At 38.4% G+C, this 18,810-nt stretch overlaps 1 protein-coding gene across 1 annotated transcript in view; it reads left to right on the forward strand.

Moving 5' to 3' along the window:
* The window catches only part of APPL2 (adaptor protein, phosphotyrosine interacting with PH domain and leucine zipper 2), a 350,547-nt gene that overhangs the window by 100,802 nt on the left and 230,935 nt on the right, over positions 1–18,810 (forward strand). Inside the window, exon 4 of the mRNA XM_053716955.1 lies at positions 18,483–18,554. Coding sequence (XP_053572930.1) covers positions 18,483–18,554 — 72 coding nt within the window. The remainder of the gene's footprint in view (positions 1–18,482; positions 18,555–18,810) is intronic.

Below are 18,810 nucleotides of genomic sequence, written 5' to 3' on the forward strand. Positions count from 1 at the left end.
TTCTTTAAAAGCCTCTTTCTCTTGTTAAGTGTATTCAGTCCACGGATCATCCATTACTTATGGGATATATTCCCTTCCCAACAGGAAGTTGCAAGAGGATCACCCAAAGCAGAGCTGCTATATAGCTCCTCTCCTCACATGTCATATCCAGTCATTCTCTTGCAACTCTCAACATAGATGGAGGTCGCGAGAGGAGAGTGGTGTTTTATACTTAATTATTTCTTCAATCAAAAGTTTGTTATTTTTAAATGGCACCGGAGTGTGCTGTTTTTTTTTCCTCAGGCAGTATTTGGAAGAAGAATCTGCCTGTATTTTCTATGATCTTAGCAGAAGTAACTAAGATCCACTGGCTGTTCTCGCACATTCTGAGGAGTGGGGTAACTTCAGAAAGGGAATAGCGTGCGGGTCCCCTGCAAATAAGGTATGTGCAGTAAAATATTTTTCTAAGGAATGGAATTGACTAAGAAAATACTTCTGATACTGATGTTATGTAAGTACAGCCTTAAATGCAGTGGAAGTGACTGGTATCAAGCTGATTAATGTATATACAGTAAAGTAATTTTCTAGGAATGGAATTTGACTAAGAAAATGCTGCTATTACTGAAGTAATGTAATAAGTCTTAAATACAGTAGAAGGACTGGTATCAGGCTTATCATAGAGATACATACTCTTTAAAAAAGAAAAGAAAAAGATGTTTAAAATGGTTGCTGGCATGTTTAATCGTTTTTGTGAGGTACTTTGGTGATAAAATTTATTGGGGCATGAATTTTCCACATGACTGACTATGAGTGGGAGGGGCCTATTTTAGCGCTTTTTTGCGCAGCAAAAATTCAGTCTCTGTCTTCCTGTTTTCTTCCTGCATGACACAGGACGTCTCTAGAGAGATCAGGGGACTTCAAAAGTCATTTTGAGGGAGGTAATCAGTCACAGCAGACCTGTGGACAGTGTGTTTGACTGTGTTAAAAAACGTTTTTTTCTATATTACTATCCGTTTTGGGTATTAAGGGGTTAATCATCCATTTACAAGTGGGTGCAATGCTCTGCTAACTTAATACATTTACTGTGAAAATTTAGTTGCTATAACTGATTTGGTTCTTTGTTATTTCAACTGTGACAATTTTTTGTGCTTCTTAAAGGCGCAGTAACGTTTTATTTAGTGCTTGTAAATTTATTTCAAAGTGTTTTCCAAGCTTGCTAGTCTCATTGCTAGTCTGTTTAAACATGTCTGACACAGATGAATCTGTTTGTTCATTATGTTTGAAGGCCAGTGTGGAGCCCCATAGAAATATGTGTACTAAATGTATTGATTTCACTTTAAATAATAAAGGTCAGTCTTTATCTATAAAAGAATTATCACCAGACGACGAGGGGGAAGTTATGCAACTAACTCTCCTCACGTGTCAGTACCTTCGCCTCCCGCTCAGGAGGCGTGTGATATTGTGGCGCCAAGTACATCAGGGATGCCCATACAAATCACTTTACAAGACATGGCCACTATTATGAATAATACCCTGACAGAAGTATTATCTAAATTGCCAGAATTAAGAGGCAAGCGCGATAGCTCTGGGATAAGGACAGAGCGCGCAGGTGTTGTGAGAGCTATGTCTGATACTGCGTCACAGTTTGCAGAACATGAGGACGGAGAGCTTCATTCTGTGGGTGACGGATCTGATCCAGGGAAACCGGATTCAGAGATTTCTAATTTTAAATTTAAGCTTGAGAACTTCCGTGTATTGCTAGGGGAGGTTTTAGCGGCTCTGAATGACTGTAATACAGTTGCAATTCCAGAGAAATTATGTAGGCTGGATAGATACTATGCGGTGCCGGTGTGTACTGACGTTTTTCCTATACCTAAAAGGCTTACAGAAATTATTAGCAAGGAGTGGGATAGACCTGGTGTGCCCTTTTCCCCACCTCCTATATTTAGGAAAATGTTTCCAATAGACGCCACTACACGGGACTTATGGCAAACGGTCCCCAAGGTGGAGGGAGCAGTTTCTACTTCAGCTAAGCGTACCACTATCCTGGTGGAGGATAGTTGTGCTTTTTCGGATCCAGTGGATAAAAAATTAGAAGGTTACCTTAACAAGGTTTTATCCTACAGCCCCTTGCATGCATTGCGCCTGTCACTGCTGCTGCGGCATTCTGGTTTGAGTCTCTGGAAGAGGCCATTCACTCAGCTCCATTGGATGAAATCATGGACAAGCTTAAAGCACTTAAGCTAGCTAATGCATTTGTTTCTGATGCCATTGTACATTTAACTAAACTAACGGCTAAGAATTCCGGATTCGCCACCCAAGCGCGCAGAGCGCTATGGCTTAAATCCTGGTCAGCTGACGTGACTTCTAAATCTAAATTGCTTAATATTCCTTTCAAGGGGCAAACCTTATTCGGGCCCGGCTTGAAAGAAATTATCGCTGACATTACTGGAGGTAAGGGTCATACCCTTCCTCAGGACAGGGCCAAATCAAAGGCCAAACAGTCTAATTTTCGTGCCTTTCGAAACTTCAAGGCAGGAGCAGCATCAACTTCCTCCGCTCCAAAACAGGAAGGAACTGTTGCTCGTTACAGACAGGCCTGGAAAAATAATCAGTCCTGGAACAAGGGCAAGCAGGCCAGAAAACCTACTACTGCCCCTAAGACAGCATAAAGGGATTGCCCCCTATCCGGAAACGGATCTAGTGGGGGGCAAACTTTCTCTCTTCGCCCAGGCGTGGGCAAGAGATGTCCAGGATCCCTGGGCGTTGGAGATCATATCCCAGGGATATCTTCTGGACTTCAAAGCTTCTCCTCCACAAGGGAGATTTCATCTTTCAAGGTTATCAGCAAACCAAATAAAGAAAGAGGCATTTCTACACTGTGTACAAGACCTCCTTATAATGGGGGTGATCCACCCAGTTCCGCGGACGGAACAAGGGCAAGATTTTTACTCAAATCTGTTCGTGGTTCCCAAGAAAGAGGGAACCTTCAGACCAATCTTGGACCTAAAGATCTTAAACAAATTCCTAAGAGTTCCATCATTCAAAATGGAAACTATTCGGACCATCCTACCCATGATCCAAGAGGGTCAGTACATGACCACAGTGGACTTAAAGGATGCCTACCTTCACATACCGATTCACAAAGATCATTATCGGTACCTAAGATTTGCCTTCCTAGACAGGCATTACCAGTTTGTAGCTCTTCCCTTCGGGTTAGCTACGGCCCCGAGAATCTTTACAAAGGTTCTGGGTTCACTTCTGGCGGTTCTACGACCGCGAGGCATAGCGGTGGCTCCGTATCTAGACGACATCCTGATACAGCCATCAAGCTTTCAAATTGCCAAGTCTCATACAGAGATAGTTCTGGCATTTCTGAGGTCGCATGGGTGGAAGGTGAACGTGGAAAAGAGTTCTCTATCACCACTCACAAGAGTCTCCTTCCTAGGGACTCTTATAGATTCGGTAGAGATGAAAATTTACCTGACGGAGTCCAGGTTGTCAAAGCTTCTAAATTAGAAGAAAAGAAAAAGTGGTTGGGATAGCGCTAAACAGCTGCGAGTCTTATAAAGTAAAATAAGTGTATGTGATCTCGGATAGATTTATATCTGAATGTGAGGGTGTCCCTGTTTTGGGTTCTCAGATTTTGAGATAACTATTTTGATATATGAGGATCCCCGGTTTATTTTGATCATATAACCGGGATGGTAGAATAATTCCTATATTTTTAGGATAGTCTTATGTCCTATGATTTTTTATATATCTCATAGATATTTTTGTAAAATATGACGTAGAATATGACGTAAAAAACGTAAAAAAGAGGAGCATATGTTTGAAGATATATGTATTTTATTCCTATACAGATAAGATTTCTATCATGAATTAGTTAACAATAAAAGCTAACACATAGATGCCGGCATCTAGATTTAAAACATCATTAAAACAATTTTTTGTTTAAAATTTATACTTGTTATATTCTATCAGTATTACTGCTGGTTTCAAACTGTAATCGTGGTTTTATGCAAGCGGCTCTAGTTTGGAACATTTAATACAAAACAAAAAGTTTCTTTTCCTTAGCATACATGTATCGTATATTATGTTTTGTTACAATTACAATTTTCGGTACAGATCTAATTTTTCAGTGTACTAGCTAGATACGTGTGAATACCACGTATTTTTACTCAGACATTGATATTCCAGGTCTACGGTGGTTTGTCACAATTATAAATGGTAGTTTGCAGATTTATCTGTCATATATGCATGTATAAGCAGATTGTCTCTTATTATAAAAACCTTGATATATTGTCCATATTCTGGATTTCTTCAGTTAAAGTTGTGACCGGCCGGTCTTTTGGTGAAGTAATTCCGTGTGTTCTCCCTTGATTTCTTTCTTTAGTTTGAATCCGGGTCCTTCAGGTATTTTTCGATCTGATTGTGGATTTCTCCTCGTGTCTGTATAACCCTTAAGCTAGGTGATTGAGGCTGGAACGGTTACTGGATCCTGGGATAGGAATTATACATATGGAGTCTGTCCCTGGAAAGTGGGATATGGCTCGATGTACCTGTCCTAGCCAGCCCGAACACGGGAAAGACCTCTCACCTGCTGGGTTCTGTATTTAGATATCCTGTGACTGTCAGCAATCTCTACGCGTTTCAGCCTGGGGCCTTTATCAAGATGCTTGTGTGCTGTGCAGTCTGGATTTAAATATCATGTCCATCTTCCTGATTGGATCTTATTCTTGACCAATCCCTATTGCCTGCTTGTTGTTCCTCCTCCTGGAAGGTTGTCTCTTAGTCCTCTCTTTGCATTGTTGATATAACATCTATACACCCGGACCTGTTACTATTATGTTTCAAAATTTTAGTTAATCTATGAGCGCATATAAATTGTTGTGCATCGTTTCTAAAATAAAAACAAAAACAAAAACACAATTCTCAAGCCTATGCTCCACTCTTTATTTTAAGTGTTTTGGGCGGACTTTTATTCTTATATCGTGTGTTTATTTATATTCCTATACCTTAGGGAACTTTCTTTAAATAAATTATATTGTGGTCTCAATCGTGTATTATTGTGTTCTCGCTCTAATTTACAAAAGGTAATAGTCCTGATCAGTGCTTTGAAATTTTGTGTCAAGTGTTAGTTATAAGTATTATACTGTGTATTTCGGTTTATATAGAAAACCTCATGTGTTCAGGATCATATATAAACCATTTCACATACATAATTGTGAAAAGAATTTTAAAGTTGTAATTTTTTCAAAAATCATTATTTTATCTATGTGTTTAATATCTTAATTCTATTGATTTTGGTGAAAAAGTTTTGTGGATTAATTGTTACTCCATAATTCTGTGGACTTTTACGTGTATTTGAGTTTCTTAGTGGAGAATGTGATATACTTTTTTGAAAAAGTTCATTACTTTACCTATGTGTTTAACATGTGAATTTATGTATGTTACTGTGAGAATTCTTAGTGTGTGTGTTTATTAATGTCTTTTCATAGACTGTTTTAGTATAAGTTAAACATCTGTAATATCCTTCTTGCCAGTGAGTTTGATGTGATAAAGAGGCAAGCAGTTGTATTTTTCAGATTATTTGTCTCTATTTTTGTAGTAATTATTTTTAATTTTTTATGTTATATTTTATATATAAGGCTTCTGTCCTTGTTTCTTGTTATAGTTATATTTCTTTTATCTTTGTCAAAAATTGTTTTTTCATATGGACATTTACAGCATTTTGACCTCTGTGTGCTATGTCTACTTGTTTAGTTATGTTTTTATATACAATACAGTCTGTATCTTTTGTTATCTCAGTTATAGTAATGTGTTTAGGTCCATTTCCGAATTTAGTCCAAATGGGTGTAATGTTTTGAAGTTGAATATATATTCTGCCTCCTTTTTAAGGAGGAGTGTATTCATATCCCCCCCCCCCCCTTACTCCCAAATGTAATTTTTTGATACCCCAGTATTTAAAGTCTTTTAAATTACTGGAATGTTTTTCTTTAAAATGTGAATACAGTGTTGTTTCTGTTGATTCGTGTTCTATTTTTAGAATATGTTCTCGTATTCTATCTTTTACAGTTCTACTTGTTTGTCCAAAATATAATAGGTTGCATGTACATTTTATACAGTAGATGACATTCCTGTCTGTGCATCTTATTAGTTGATTAATTTTTAGACAGAAATTTGAATTAGATGATCTTATTTCCTTTCTTTTTTCACTGTATATTTACAGGATTTACAGGATATGCAGGGGAAGAAGCCTTTTAATTTATTTCCATTAAGGTCTCCATCAACAGTGTTGTTTCTTTCTCTATACTCACTAGGTGATAATATCATTTTGAGGTTTTTGGCTCGTTTAAAAATTATGTCTGGTTGGTTTCTTACCCTTTTCCCTAAAATTTGATCTTGTTTTATTAGATGCCAATTTCTTTTCAGAATTTTCCTTATTTCAAAGTGTTGGCTGCTGTATTCGGTTATAAAAGGTATAAAGCAATCATCAACTTCTCTTTCTTTCTTAGTTTTCTTTGTTAATAGGGACTCTCTGTCTACTGTTGACACTTCCTGTCTTATCTTTTCTACAGTGTCTTTCTTATATCCCTTCTCTATGAATCTAGATGTCAGTATGTCGGATTGGGATTGGTAGCTTTCAAGTGTGGAGCAATTCTTCCTTACTCGTAGATATTGTCCTTTTGGGATATTAGATTTCCACTGTTTGAGATGGCAGCTTTCTGCGTGTATGTAATTGTTTGCGTCTATAGTTTTAAAGTAGTTTTTGGTATTAATTTTAAGGTTATTGATTTCAATTTCAATGTCCAAAAAGTGTATTTTCCATCTACTATATTCATGCGTGAATGTGATACCAAGACTATTGGTATTAAGGTCTATAATAAATGTGTCCAATAGTTCTGTTTCTCCTTGCCAGATGATAAATATATCATCAATATATCTGCAATAGAGCACAAGGTTCGCCCCCATGGGCCATTATGTATGTGTTCATCTTCAAATTGTCCCATGAATAGATTTGCGTAACTGGGGGCGAACCTTGTGCCCATTGCCGTTCCTTTAATCTGTAGGTATACCTCATTGTTAAAATAAAAACTATTGTTTTGTAAGATAAAGTCTATGCATTCCATGATAAATCTGTTCTGATATTCAGGTAGTTCCTTATCTTTATCTAAGGTTTTTTTCACAGCTTTTTGTCCTAGTTCGTGTGATATATTAGTGTACAAGGAATTGACATCACATGTCACTAGTGTGTAATTTTCCTTCCATGTTATTTCTCTAATTTTATTAATGAAGTGTATAGAGTCTCTAAGGTATGCTGGTAATTTAATAGCATACTTCTGTAAGTAGAAGTCCACGTATTGTGACAGGTTTGATGTTAAACTGTTTATCCCAGAGATGATGGGACGCCCTGGTGGTTTCTCTAAATTTTTATGCACTTTTGGCAGAAAGTAGAATGTAGGTGTTTTAGGGCATTCTATGGAAAGGAATTCTGATTCTGAATCGTTTATAATCCCTTTGTCTTTTGCTTTTTTGAGTATATTACTCAATTTATCTTTTTGTTTTTTAATGGGATTATGTTTTAGTTTCTCATATGTGAATTTGTCTTGTAATATTCTATTTGATTCCTCTACATAGTATGTCCTATCCATAATGACCAGCCCCCACCTTTGTCGGCCGGTTTGATGATGATCTCTTTGTTATTCTGAAGTTCTTTTAGTGTTTGGATCTCTTTCCTATTCATATTTCTCTTAATCGGTTTAGTTTGGTCTAGGGCCTCTAGTTTTTTAAGGTTCTGTTCGAATAGTTTGATATGCTCACTTTTGTCTTGAGTGGGATAGAATGAGGATTTTGCTCGTAAGTTTGTATGTTTGTATTGGCTGTTCTCGTTTTTATTCCTATCTTGTATTGGGTTTTTTAGAAAATATCTTTTTAGTGTGAGTTTGCGAATGTATTGGTTGATGTTAATGAGGGTCTCGAACTTGTTAAGTTTGCATGAGGGGGCAAAGGATAAACCCTTATTTAGTACTCTTTCTTGGTCTTTATTTAGTGGAATTTTGCTTATGTTAAATATACCAATTTTCTCTTTTTCATTATTTTGGGTTATCTCCTCACTGTTTTGTTTTGGGGTTCCTCTCCCTCTTCTACCTCTAACCTTCTTTTCCCTTGTTGTATTCTTTGGGGTTTTGCTTCCTCTAGTAGGTTTCTTGATGTCCCCGCTCTGGCGGGGGTTTCTTCTAAAAAATGTACATTGGAGGGGGTTGTGTTTGATTTTGTATTGTCAGATTTATTCTTATATTCTCTCCTTGGACTGTGTTCTTGTCTTAGTGGCATAAATCTATTATGTGTCGGTAGTCTCCAAAAAGCCTTATATATAAAATATAACATAAAAAAATAAAAAATAATTACTACAAAAATAGAGACAAATAATCTGAAAAATACAACTGCTTGCCTCTTTATCACATCAAACTCACTGGCAAGAAGGATATTACAGATGTTTAACTTATACTAAAACAGTCTATGAAAAGACATTAATAAACACACACACTAAGAATTCTCACAGTAACATACATAAATTCACATGTTAAACACATAGGTAAAGTAATGAACTTTTTCAAAAAAGTATATCACATTCTCCACTAAGAAACTCAAATACACGTAAAAGTCCACAGAATTATGGAGTAACAATTAATCCACAAAACTTTTTCACCAAAATCAATAGAATTAAGATATTAAACACATAGATAAAATAATGATTTTTGAAAAAATTACAACTTTAAAATTCTTTTCACAATTATGTATGTGAAATGGTTTATATATGATCCTGAACACATGAGGTTTTCTATATAAACCGAAATACACAGTATAATACTTATAACTAACACTTGACACTTATAAAAAATTTCAAAGCACTGATCAGGACTATTACCTTTTGTAAATTAGAGCGAGATCACAATAATACACGATTGAGACCACAATATAATTTATTTAAAGAAAGTTCCCTAAGGTATAGGAATATAAATAAACACACGATATAAGAATAAAAGTCCGCCCAAAACTCTTAAAATAAAGAGTGGAGCATAGGCTTGAGAATTGTGTTTTTGTTTTTGTTTTTGTTTTTATTTTAGAAACGATGCACAACAATTTATATGCGCTCATAGATTAACTAAAATTTTGAAACATAATAGTAACAGGTCCGGGTGTATAGATGTTATATCAACAATGCAAAGAGAGGACTAAGAGACAACCTTCCAGGAGGAGGAACAACAAGCAGGCAATAGGGATTGGTCAAGAATAAGATCCAATCAGGAAGATGGACATGATATTTAAATCCAGACTGCACAGCACACAAGCATCTTGATAAAGGCCCCAGGCTGAAACGCGTAGAGATTGCTGACAGTCACAGGATATCTAAATACAGAACCCAGCAGGTGAGAGGTCTTTCCCGTGTTCGGGCTGGCTAGGACAGGTACATCGAGCCATATCCCACTTTCCAGGGACAGACTCCATATGTATAATTCCTATCCCAGGATCCAGTAACCGTTCCAGCCTCAATCACCTAGCTTAAGGGTTATACAGACACGAGGAGAAATCCACAATCAGATCGAAAAATACCTGAAGGACCCGGATTCAAACCAAAGAAAGAAAGCAAGGGAGAACACACGGAATTACTTCACCAAAAGACCGGCCGGTCACAACTTTAACTGAAGAAATCCAGAATATGGACAATATATCAAGGTTTTTATAATAAGAGACAATCTGCTTATACATGCATATATGAAAGATAAATCTGCAAACTACCATTTATAATTGTGACAAACCACCGTAGCCCTGGAATATCAATGTCTGAGTAAAAATACGTGGTATTCACACGTATCTAGCTAGTACACTGAAAAATTAGATCTGTACCGAAAATTGTAATTGTAACAAAACATAATATACGATACATGTATGCTAAGGAAAATACACTTTTTGTTTTGTATTAAATGTTCCAAACTAGAGCCGCTTGCATAAAACCACGATTACAGTTTGAAACCAGCAGTAATACTGATAGAATATAACAAGTATAAATTTTAAACAAAAAATTGTTTTAATGATGTTTTAAATCTAGATGCCGGCATCTATGTGTTAGCTTTTATTGTTAACTAATTCATGATAGAAATCTTATCTGTATAGGAATAAAATACATATATCTTCAAACATATGCTCCTCTTTTTTACGTTTTTTACGTCATATTCTACGTCATATTTTACAAAAATATCTATGAGATATATAAAAAATCATAGGACATAAGACTATCCTAAAAATATAGGAATTATTCTACCATCCCGGTTATATGATCAAAATAAACCGGGGATCCTCATATATCAAAATAGTTATCTCAAAATCTGAGAACCCAAAACAGGAACACCCTCACATTCAGATATAAATCTATCCGAGATCACATACACTTATTTTACTTTATAAGACTCGCAGCTGTTTAGCGCTATCCCAACCACTTTTTCTTTTCTTCTAAATTAATTTGGGTGATAGTGTTTTTTCGGCTTAATGGTAGCGGCAATGGACATAGTGCCATTTGCGCGCCTGCATCTCAGACCGCTGCAATTATGCATGCTAGGTCAGTGGAATGGGGATTACTCAGATTTGTCCCTTCTACTAAATCTGGATCAAGAAACCAGAGATTCTCTTCTCTGGTGGCTTTCTCGGGTCCATCTGTCCAAGGGCATGACCTTTGCAGGCCAGAGTGGACGATTGTAACAACAGATGCCAGGGATCGTGGACTCAGGAGGAGAAACTCCTCCCAATAAATATTCTGGAATTAAGAGCAATATTCAAGGCTCTTCTAGCTTGGCCTCAGTTAGCAACACTGAGGTTCATCAGATTTCAGTCGGACAACATCACGACTGTGGCTTACATCAACCATCAAGGGGGAACCAGGAGTTCCCTAGCGATGTTAGAAGTCTCAAAGATAATTCGCTGGGCAGAGTTTCACTCTTGCCACTTGTCACCGATCCACATCCCAGGCGGGGAGAACTGGGAGGCGGACTTTCTAAGTCGCCAAACCTTTCATCCGGGGGAGTGGGAACTTCATCCGGAGGTGTTCGCTCAACTGATTCGTCGTTGGGGCAAACCAGAACTGGATCTCATGGCGTCTCGCCAGAACGCCAAGCTTCCTCGTTACGGATCCAGGTCCAGAGACCCGGGAGCAGCGCTGATAGATGCTCTAGCAGCCCCTTGGGTCTTCAACATGGCTTATGTGTTTCCACCATTTCCGCTGCTGCCTCGACTGATTGCCAAGATCAAAAAGGAGAGAGCATCAGTGATTCTGATAGCGCCTGCGTGGCCACGCAGGACCTGGTATGCAGACCTAGTGGGCATGTCGTCCTGTCCCCCATGGTCTCTACCTCTGAGGCAGGACCTTCTAATACAAGGTCCTTTCAACCATCCAAATCTAATTTCTCTGAGGCTGACTGCATGAAGATTGAACGCTTGATCCTATCCAAGCGTGGCTTCTCAGAGTCAGTTATTGATACTTTAATACAGGCTCGGAAGCCTGTTACCAGAAAAATCTATCATAAGATATGGCGTAAATACTTATATTGGTGCGAATCCAAGAGTTACTCATGGAGTAAGGTTAGGATTCCTAGGATATTGTCCTTTCTACAAGAGGGTTTGGAAAAGGGCTTATCTGCTAGTTCGTTGAAGGGACAGATTTCTGCTCTGTCTATTCTTTTACACAAGCGTCTGGCAGAAGTTCCAGACGTCCAGGCTTTTTGTCAGGCTTTGGCTAGGATTAAGCCTGTGTTTAAATCTGTTGCTCCTCCGTGGAGCTTAAACTTGGTTCTTAAAGTTCTTCAGGGTGTTCCGTTTGAACCCCTTCATTCCATTGATATTAAGCTTTTATCTTGGAAAGTTCTGTTTTTGATGGCTATTTCCTCGGCTCGAAGAGTCTCTGAGTTATCTGCCTTACATTGTGATTCTCCTTATCTGATTTTCCATTCAGACAAGGTAGTTCTGCGTACTAAACCTGGGTTTTTACCTAAGGTAGTTTCTAACAGGAATATCAATCAAGAGATTGTTGTCCCATCATTGTGCCCTAATCCTTCTTCAAAGAAGGAACATCTTTTGCATAATCTGGACGTAGTCCGTGCCCTGAAATTCTATTTACAGGCAACTAAAGATTTTCGTCAAACTTCTTCCCTGTTTGTCGTTTATTCTGGACAGAGGAGAGGTCAAAAGGCTTCGGCAACCTCTCTCTCTTTTTGGCTTCGTAGTATAATACGTTTAGCCTATGAGACTGCTGGACAGCAGCCCCCTGAAAGAATTACAGCTCATTCTACTAGAGCTGTGGCTTCTACCTGGGCCTTTAAGAATGAGGCCTCTGTTGAACAGATTTGCAAGGCTGCGACTTGGTCTTCGCTTCACACCTTTTCGAAATTTTACAAATTTGACACTTTTGCTTCTGCGGAGGCTGTTTTTGGGAGAAAGGTTCTACAGGCAGTGGTTCCTTCCGTTTAAGTTCCTGCCTTGTCCCTCCCTTCATCCGTGTACTTAGCTTTGGTATTGGTATCCCATAAGTAATGGATGATCCGTGGACTGAATACACTTAACAAGAGAAAACATAATTTATGCTTACCTGATAAATTTATTTCTCTTGTAGTGTATTCAGTCCACGGCCCGCCCTGTCTTTTAAGGCAGATCTAAATTTTAATTAAAACTTCAGTCACCACTGCACCCTATGGTTTCTCCTTTCTTGTCTTGTTTCGGTCGAATGACTGGATATGACATGTGAGGGGAGGAGCTATATAGCAGCTCTGCTTTGGGTGATCCTCTTGCAACTTCCTGTTGGGAAGGGAATATATCCCATAAGTAATGGATGATCCGTGGACTGAATACACTACAAGAGAAATAAATTTATCAGGTAAGCATAAATTAGGTTTTTCTTTTTTCTGAAAACAGCAGAATGATGGGCTTTACCAAAAAGCTGTAGTTTTGTTTCGTCTGTCCCCAGCACATTCTCCCAAAAGGATTTTGCCTTCCTCAGGTAAGTTTTGGCAAACTCCAATCTGGCTTTATGTTTCTGTGCCAGCAGTGGGGTCCTCCTGGGTCTCCATAGCGTCCCTTTTCATTCAGATGGCGACGTATAGTGCGAGCTGACACATTTGTACCCTGTGCCTGAAGGTCAGCGTGAATTTGTCTGGAAGTTGATTGAGGTTCTTTATCCACTATTCGAACAATCCTTTGTTGCAAACTTTGATCAATATTTCATCCACGTCCAGGGAGATTAGCTACAGTGCCATGGGCTGTAAACTTCTTGACAATGTTGCACACAGTGGACACAGGAACATTAAAGGGACAGTAAACCCAATTTTTTTTTCCTGTCGTGATTCAGATAGAGCATGACATTTTAAGCAACTTTCTAATTTACTATCAAATTTTCTTCATTCTCTTGGTATCTTTATTTGAAATGCAAGAATGTAAGTTTAGATGCCGGACCATTTTTGGTGAACAACCTGGGTTCTCCTTGCTGATTGGTAAATTAATTCATCCACCAATAAAAATGTGCTGTCCCTAGTTCTCAACCAAACAAAAAGCTTAGATGCCTTCTTTTTCAAATAAAGATAGCAAGAAAACGAATAAAAATTGATAATAGGAGTAAATTAGAAAGTTGCTTAAAATTGCATACTCTATCTAAATCACGAAAGAAAAAAAATTGGGTTCAGTGTCCCTTTAAGATCTTTGGAGATGGACTTGTAACCTTAAGATTGTCCATGCTTTTCCACAATTTTTGTTCTCAAATCCTCAGACAATTCTTTGTTGCTCTCACTTTTCTCCATTTTAACTGGTTGCTGGTGTGATTTGTATATTGTCGGCACCTGATAATTCATACATGTGAGTTTAATTACAAATTACAGGAGCACCACAAACTTTGAATGCAATTATTTCTTTCAATTTTGAGAAGGTGCCAATAATATGGTCCAGTCCATTGTTGGAGTTTTGTGTGGAATGTTTCAAATTTAGCTTTTTTTCTCCACTTTTTTGTGTCATAACAATACAAACAAAAGATATAAACATGAGAATGCCTAAACATTTGTTATTGCAACAATTTTCTTGGTGAAGTGTGTGTGTATGTATATATCTATATATGAGATACGAGATACAACCACCAATCAGCAGCTAGCTCCCCATAGTTCATAGTTCACGTGCTTTTCAACAAAGGATACCAAAAGAATAGAAGTGAATTGGAAAGATTTTAAAATTGCATACTCTAATTGAATCTTGCAAATATTTTGGATTTCATGTCCCTTTAAGGGACTGCCCATAGAAACGCCCACAGCCTGCTCAGACATGACCATCTACAAAATGCAGGTGGCTTACTGCCCACAAGGTTTTTCCCACTTTTCATGCTCAAATAACACAAGCAACTATTACATTTTTGCTTACTATTACTTATCTGTTCTCTTGTTAAGTTCACCCATAGATAGTATTTACAATTTTTAACTGACAAATGGGCCTTTCTAGTGATACCCTTTATGGGTAAATAAAATAACAAAAAATAGGAGTTTAATACTGAAAAAATAAAAAAGCAATTTTTTTCTTTTTAACCATTTTACAAAACTAGTGTATCTAAAGAAAAATACCTCCAAATAGATTATTTATGTTGTCCTGATTTTTTAAATATGTCTAAGGGCTAGATTTATTAAAGCCCTATGGCTGCAAGTTCTCATAAGAACTTGCTCGCCGTAATTTATCAAGCAGCGGTCACCAGACCGCCGCTTCCCTAACCTCTTCGCCACCTCTAAGGTGGTGAAATTCAATCTCCTCGGTCTAGTCAGACTGAGGAGATTGACAGCTCCTGCCCACGCTTGATTGGCTGTGCGCGGGCAGGGGTCGGGATTGCACGCGAGCGCAAAATTGCGCTCATGTGCAATGGCGAATACCTGCGGGTAATTTCGCCCCGCCACAGGCGAGCTGAGGCGTACAGGGGCCCCTGTACGCCTCAGCTTTAATAAATCTAGCCCTAAGTTTCCAAGTAATTTTTAGCAAATATAGGCCAAATACTACAGAGATGGAATTATTGGTTTAACGCTATCATTTACAATGCTCCTACTGTAAGATAAAAAATAGCCCTCACCCAATTCAAAACTTCTAAACAAAAGTATATATTTGTAGAATTTAGACACGCCATGGTATTTATCTAAAGGTATTTTGAAACGTGTCACTACAGCACTGCGCTCTAACACACCACATGTCGCAACAGCACTGCACACGAACTCGCACATCTTGGCACTGCGCTCTAACACACTTAATTTTTTTGCACTATAGCACTGAGCTTTAACACACACTCATGTGTGAAGACAGCACTGCACTCTAACAGACTGTGTCATTACACCGCTGCGCTCTAACACACACTCATGTGACACTAACACACTGCTTGTCACTACAGCACTGCTTACTAACACACTGTGTGTCAATACAGCACTGCTTACTAACACACACTCTTGTGGCACTAACACACTGTGTGTCAATACAGCACGACTCACTAACACACACTCATGTAACACTAACACACTGCATGTCACTACAGCAATGCTTACTAACACACGTGTCACTACAGCAATGCTCACTAACACACTCATGTGACATTAACACACTGCGTGTCACTACAGCATGGCTCACTAACAAACACTCATGTAACACTAACACTGCGTGCCACTACAGCACTGCTCACTAACACACACTCATGTAACACACTGCGTGTCACTACAGCATGGCTCACTAACAAACACTCATGTAACACTAACACTGCGTGTCACTAAAGCATGGCTCACTAACACACACTCATGTGGCACTAACACACTGTGTCAATACAGCACTGCTTACTAACACACTGCGTATCACTACAGCAATGCTTAATAACACACTCATGTGACACTAACACACTGCATGTCACTACAGCACTGCTCACTAACACACACTCAAGTAACACACTGCGTGTCACTACAGCACTGCTCACTAACACACTTGTGACAATAACACACTGCGTGTCACTACAGCACTGCTCACTAACACACACTCATGTGACACTAACACACTGCGTGTCACTACAGCATGGCTCACTAACAAACACTCATGTAACACCAACACTGCGTGTCACTAAAGCATGGCTCACTAACACACACTCATGTGGCACTAACACACTGTGTCAATACAGCACTGCTTACTAACACACACTCATGTGACACTAACACACTGCGTATCACTACAGCAATGCTTAATAACACACTCATGTGACACTAACACACTGCATGTCACTACAGCACTGCTCACTAACACACACTCAAGTAACACACTGCGTGTCACTACAGCACTGCTCACTAACACACTTGTGACAATAACACACTGCGTGTCACTACAGCACTGCTCACTAACGCACACTCATGTGACACTAACACTGTTTGTCACTACAGCACTATTCACTAACACACACTCATGTGACACACTGCGTGTCACTATAGCATGGCTCACTAACACACACATGTGGCACTAACACACTGTGTGTTAATACAGCACTGCTCACTAACACACACTCATGGGACACTAACGCACTGCTCACTAACTCACACTCAGCACTGCTCACTAACACACTCATGTGACACTAACACACTCATGTGACACTAACACACTGTGTGTCACTACGGCACTGCTCACTAACACACACTCGTGACATTCACACTGTGTGTCACTACAGCACTGCTTACTAACACACACTCATGTAACACTAACACACTGCATGTCACTACAGCAATGCTTACTAACACACTTGTGACACTAACACACTGCGTGTCACTACAGCACTGCTCACTAACACACATTCATGTGACACTAAAACACTGCGTGTCACTACAGCAATGCTTACTAACACTTGTGACACTAACACACTGCGTGTCACTACAGCACTGCTCACTAACACACACTCATGTGACACTAAAAATCTGTGTGTCACTACAGCACTGCTCACTAACACACATTCATGTGACACTAAAACACTGCGTGTCACTACAGCAATGCTTACTAACACACTTGTGACACTAACACACTGCGTGTCACTACAGCACTGCTCACTAACACACAGACAAGTTTTGCTTCCCCCTGGCTCTTCAGCAATTTATTACTCCTCACTAAATATCCCCTTACCATGCTTGCAACCCTTCAAATACAGAATGCTGTACCCAGGTGACTGGCAGCACTGGACTGCATGCATCGTTTAACTTGGGAGGAGAAGCTCCAGGCATTAATTTAGTTTACCAGCACTTTCACCATTTGAAAAGCAATCACCTACTCTATCAAACGGTGTGTGTTTGGGGGGTATATGTATAACACAATTAAAAAAACAACAACATACTTTTACATAGGCCTGAAGTTGTGGTAATAGTGATCACCTGCCATGAATAAGTGTGCATATATTTCAGTAGAGGCTCATAGGAGCCCCTACGTGCACGTGAAAGTTTTATATACCTATTCGCATAATAAACTATAAAGTTTAGAACAAAAAATGAATGCACACTGTTTTTTTACAACCTTGTTTATTAAATTTGTAATAAAAATATTTTTTGCAGTTTTTTTTTTTAACCATTTTACAAAACTAGTGTATCTAAAGAAAAATACCTCCAAATAGATTAATTATGTTGTCCTGATTTTTGAAATATGTCTGTTTCCAAGTAATTTTTAGCAAATATAGGCCAAATACTTCAGAGATGGAATTATTGGTTTAACGCTATCATTTGCAATGCTCCTACTGTAAGATAAAAAATAGCCCTCACCCAATTCAAAACTTTTAAACAAAAGTATATATTTGTAGAATTTAGACACGCCATGGTATTTATCTAAAGGTATTTTGAAACGTGTCACTACAGCACTGCGCTCTAACACACCACATGTCCCAACAACACTGCACACGAACTCGCACATCTTGGCACTGCGCTCTAACACACTTAATTTTTTTTTTTGCACTACAGTACTGAACTTTAACACACACTCATGTGACACTAACACACTGTGTGTCACTACAGCACTGCTCACTGACACACTCGTGACACTAACACACTGCGTGTCACTACAGAACACACTGCTTGTCACTACAGCACTGCTCGCTAACACACACTCATGTGACACTAAAACACTGCATGTCACTACAGCACTGCTCACTAACACACACTCATGTGACACTAGTACTGCGTGTCTCTACAGCACGGCTAACTAACACACTGCGTGTCACTACAGCACTGCTCACTAACACACACTCATGTGACACTAGCACTGCATGTCACTACAGCACTGCTCACTAACACACATTTTACCTTTAATGTAGCAGCTACAGGTGTCTTAATATTATGCACATTTCTTTCCTTATTTCTTCCTTTTTGGCTTACAAAATTCCACAGATATTGAATTTAGAATGATTACATTTGGCGTAAGCTTACTGTTTTTCTTTATAGAATTTTGCACTTGGAAAAGGAGATGAAGAAGTGATTTCTACGTTACAGTATTTTGCAAATGCAGTGAGTGAGGTTAGTACATTTAATATTATTTGATTGGTTTGTTTTGTTTTAGAACACTACACATATCTCATAGGAGAAAAATGCAGTTAAAATGTAATCCATTCAATAATGAAAACAAAAACCATTCTAAGCCTTGCTATTATATTAGATAAGATAAAGAAACTAAACAAAAATAAAATACAGAAATTAACCCCTGCTCTTCTCCTGTTTAGATTTATATTGCAACACTAATCTTTTAAACAGTGTTTGCACTTTACTTTTTGTT

Source organism: Bombina bombina, chromosome 6 (assembly GCF_027579735.1).
Source record: "Bombina bombina isolate aBomBom1 chromosome 6, aBomBom1.pri, whole genome shotgun sequence".
In the NCBI taxonomy this organism is placed as follows: Eukaryota; Metazoa; Chordata; class Amphibia; order Anura; family Bombinatoridae; genus Bombina; species Bombina bombina.